This window comes from Alosa sapidissima, chromosome 13, assembly GCF_018492685.1.
Source record: "Alosa sapidissima isolate fAloSap1 chromosome 13, fAloSap1.pri, whole genome shotgun sequence".
NCBI classification, from domain to species: domain Eukaryota; kingdom Metazoa; phylum Chordata; class Actinopteri; order Clupeiformes; family Clupeidae; genus Alosa; species Alosa sapidissima.
Window position 1 is genome coordinate 35,991,934 of NC_055969.1, and position 5,000 is coordinate 35,996,933.

General features: G+C 43.6%; 1 protein-coding gene across 1 annotated transcript in view; it reads right to left on the reverse strand.

Annotated features, from left to right (window-relative positions):
- pappaa (pregnancy-associated plasma protein A, pappalysin 1a) overlaps window positions 1-5,000 on the reverse strand; it is a 186,877-nt gene that overhangs the window by 40,055 nt on the left and 141,822 nt on the right. The window contains exon 20 of the mRNA XM_042058580.1: window positions 1,620-1,744. Within this exon, the coding sequence (XP_041914514.1) occupies window positions 1,620-1,744 (125 nt within the window). The remainder of the gene's footprint in view (window positions 1-1,619; window positions 1,745-5,000) is intronic.

The following is a 5,000-nucleotide window of genomic DNA, read 5'->3' on the forward strand; positions in this document are numbered from 1 at the left end:
GGGATGTGTGCTGAGCCCTCTCCTCTACTCTCTCTTCACCTACGACTATACACCTGTACATGGCTCTAACACCATTGTCAAGTTTGCAGATGACACTACGGTGATTGGGCTCATCAGCAACAGTGATGAGACGGCACTACAGGGAGGAGGTCCAGCACCTAACATCGTGGTGCACTGAAAACAACTTGGCTCTCAACACCAAGAAGACCAAAGAGCTCATTGTGGACTTCAGGAAGTCTAAAGCTGGCACACACACACCCATTCTCATCAACAGGACTGAGATGGAGCACCAGCTTCAAGTTTCTGGGTGTCCACATCTCTGAGGAGCTCTCTTGGACCCTCAACACCTCTACCCTGATCAAAAAGGCTCACCAGAGTCTCTTCTTTCTGAGGAGACTAAAGAAGGTCCATCTGTCTCCTCATATTCTGGTGAACTTCTACCGCTGCACCATCGAGAGCATCCCCACCAACTGTGTCACAGTTTGGTATGGCAACTGCTCTGCCCACGACCGGAAAGCACTGCAGAGGGTGGTGAAAACTGCCCAACGCATCACCGGCTCCTCACTCCCCTCCATTAAGGCCATCCAGCGATGCTTGCGTAAAGCGTGCAGCATCATCAAAGACTGTTCTCACCCCAACCACAGACTGTTCACCCCACTCCCCTCTGGGAGGCGCTACAGGTCTCTCCGCACCCAAACCATCAGGTTCAGAGGAAGCTTCTTTCCTGCGGCTGTCACCCTACTGAACTCTAACTCTGCATCCCGGTGACAACCAACGAATTAAGCCCCCATCACCCCCCGCCCCGCCCCCGCCTGATGCCTCCTTACACGCCCCCCCCCCGCACAATTGCACTACCCTATCCCACCCATAGTGTTCTATTTATTTACAAATGTACATACTGTAATTACACTTATACATAGCCATATTCTACTGCTCTTAATCCTGCACATACACTTATTCTCAATACTATTATAATGTGACTATTTCTGCACTGCAATGGTAGTGTTACCACACTGCACATAGCTGTACATACTGTACATATCTGTTTATATGGTTCATACTAAATATTCATATTTATTCTTTTTTCTGTAGTATATTCTGTTAATACACTGCACATATCTATATTGTTCTGTTAATACACTGCACATATCTATATTGTTCTGTTAATACACTGCACATATCTATATGGTTCTTACTACTACTATAATGGTCCTGCCACTGCATTGCACATATCTGTACATGTTGTTCATACACTGTTCATATTACATGGCCATATTTATTCTGCTCTTATAAGGTAACTGCTAATACACTGCACATATTTATATTTAATTTATACTACTCTAAATCACCTTCTGTAAACCAACTGTATACTACTGTGTACACTGCACTTTGTACATCACATTGCACATTTCTGCTTTTTTGCACTTCTGGTTGGACACTAACTGCATTTCGTTGTCTTTGTACTTGTACTCTGCACAATGACAATAAAGTTGAATCTAATCTCATCTAATCTAAACCATGTGCGTATGTGTGTGTTTGTGTGTGTTTGCGTGTGTGCGTGTGCGTGTGTGTGTGTGTGTGTGTGTGTGTGCGTTTGCGTGTGTGTGTGTAAAACTCACCTTCACTTTGGGAGGGTTGAGCCAGTGGTGTTTGAGGATGTTGTCTGAGGTCATGTTGCTAGGCAGTATCACCACATTGTTATTGTTGTTGTTGGGGTCTCGGCATGACAGGTCACACTCCGCACCTAATGCACACCCACAAACACACAGACACACAGACACACACACACACACACACACACACACACACACAACTTTAAGTAACTTAGTTACTTAAAGTAACTTTAATTGAGTAGACATGCTATAAACAACGTAAACAACTTGAATTTCCCCTTGGGGATCAATAAAGTATCTATCTTTCTATCTGTAACATGCACACATGCACACACATAAGCATGCACACACACACACACACACACACACACAGCTTCTGCTAAGATTGTGAGATAGATGATTTGATCAATATTTAGTGGGATGAGTGCAAAGAGTCTACTTGAGTCTGAAGGGTTTTCATTTCACCAGCAGTTTGTGGATACATCTCTCTATCTACCTACCTCTCTGTGTTTCACACACACACACACACACACACACACACAGTGGGCAGTGCTTCGACTTGGCCAGCTTCCCTCGCGGTCCACGCGCGGGATCACGTGGCATCACGCGACTTTAATTTGTATTTTTCCAGTGACGCTGCAACGACGCTGCAACAACCGGCAGAGGTCTCAAGTGAGCAGGGTGTCTCGTAAAAAGAAATGGAGCTGGAAAACCCTACACAGACTTCACTACAGACTTTAGCAGACTGGTTTAGAAATAATTTAATAGCCAGAAATATGCCTGCCCTGCCCTAATAAAGAAATATTTGGTTAACGGCGAGTGAATCCCGTTTGCAGCCGTAGAAGAAACGCAGGACAAATTAAACATTCTGGTTTTCTCCGAGTGCAACGATGATAGACAGACATCATTTGGACAAAATATAGAGCATATTAACCTCCGTTGCTCATCCAAATGCCTTCCTGTTACGTCCTGTTATCACGGAGTTACAGGCGATAAACGATTTTTGATGGTCACAAGTTTACTTCATTAGCGTTTATTTTTTTTGATTATTAAAGAGTGTTTTTCATTTAAAGGCTTGACTTCGTGCTTATTCAGTAGAGCATTTAGTGCTCTCCCCAATCCCAGACGTTCACATTGCATGTTTGTTTATAATCGACGCAACCGCGAGATACGCTTGTCATAGGCGCCGATACCGTGGATGCTCCGTCTTTCGGGCACCCACTGAAAACATCGAGCACCCACGTGTGCCAGCTTACAGTCCCGGCTAAATTTACATTCATTTAAAATCAACCATCGCAGTTTATGTTAAATTCAGCATCTCTCATAATGTGATTGGATATGTTGCTGTCAATTCCCTACTCCATATACTACCCACCTGAAGAATTAACGCAAGGCTTTGTCGGGTCTTTAGCCCTGAATGTTTAAAATGTATATAGCCCTGAATATCATTTTAAAAGTAGTCTGACAAAGCTTATTGTTGTGTGACACAGCTAAACACTGGTACCTCATAGAACGTCTATAACATAGCCTAGGTGGTCGCAACTCACAAAAGTAAAGCAGATAGAAAGAACTCACGCAAATCTAGCCTACAACACGCAGACAGCTTTATGTGCAGGGGAGAGAGCGTGCGCGCACTGTGCTTTATGATTGTTGCCTTCTGATGGTATCTTGCTAATTCACTGAACTGCATTATAGCGGCCTTACATTGTACGACTTTGGTCTGTTTTCACAGTCGGCGACTAAATTTCCAAAGTCGGACAGAAATCATGAGAGTTGTACTGGAATCCAGCGCGTTCCCGTCAACTAGATCGTGTAGTGTAAATTGCCAATCTTAGCGGTTTTAAGTCAGTCGGAGTCAGTCTTTTTCTAGTTTTGCCGTTAAAACAATCTCAAACATGTTTGATATTATCGCAAGTCTTTTGAGTCGTGGCTCATGCAAATAGTGACGTGAACTATAAAAACCAATAGTGACCTCTCTCCAACACCAAACAGGAAGGGGCAAAGTAGGCGACAGCTGTAGCCTATATGATTATTTGTTATTCTTATAATATTTGTCATTTCTTATACATATTTAGTCGGCTCTTCCACATGACAGAGCGACTCTATATCGGTTAGGGATGTCACGCATGAAACAATGCTGCAGAAACATGAAAATATGACTTTGAGCTTAGTAGGCTATCATTTCAGTTCCTGTTTATCTATTGCACGATGGGTTATAATTTAAAGGAATCTAGTTGCAGTCTTGTAAATATGAGCCTGCAAGATCCCTAGTCATTGCAGTCCCATAGTCTGTGACTTAAAACTCTACTACTTGTCTTTAGATGTGAGAGGGTCTGAGACTGTAGTCTTTAAAAAATCTTTTCCAAATCTTTGCAAATCTTTCCAAAGTATGTCAGTGTAAGGAGGGCTTTAGGTGACACAAATGGTATTGCCTTTATCTTATAACTCCTTGTCTGAGCGACTACCAGGCCTATGGTTTTTAAAAGTCATATGTTCCCTCACAAAGACATTCGAAAATTAAGAATGTTTATTGACTTGAAAAATACACTAATTTTGCAAACTCCCTTCATTCAACCCTTGAAGACATCGCGGTCTGGGGCGCTATGTAGATCGTTTCTCGTACCATTTAATTTCTCAGAATATAGGTCTACTAGGCCTACAATAACGTCATCACCAAATACATCTTTTATTTTTAGTTGATCAACCACAAAGAGTAGCATAGGCCTACGGTGCGCAGTACAGATTCATTCTGAACAGTTATTTCTCTACTGGCTCAATTATCACACCACTGTTTTGATTTGCGTAGTTGCGTTAACCCCAACACTGACAATAATGTAGACAGCAAATTTCGATTTCCGTTACCACCGTGTAGTCAAGCCTTAAGCCATACCCAAGTAGCCTAAATCGAGGTAAATCGAGCTTTTTCAGAAGGGGCGGCAGGCAGAGCGATGTACAGTGGCAGAGCAACGCACAGTGGCTGAAAGTGGTACTAAAGCTTCACGCAGCTTCACGCCTCGTAATGCGCGACTGAAGTGGCCATTTGAAAGCGACGCCCACTGTACATGTACACACACACACACACACACACTCACACACACCACACACTCAGACACACACACACACACACACACACACACACTCACACACACAAACACACCACACACACACACACACCACACACTCTCACACTCACACTCACACACACACTCACACACACACACACACACACACCACACACTCACACACACACACCCTACACACCACACACTCACACACACCCTACACACACACACACACACACACACACACACTCACACACACTCACTCACACACACACACTCACACACACACACCCTACACACCACACACTCACACACACACACCCTA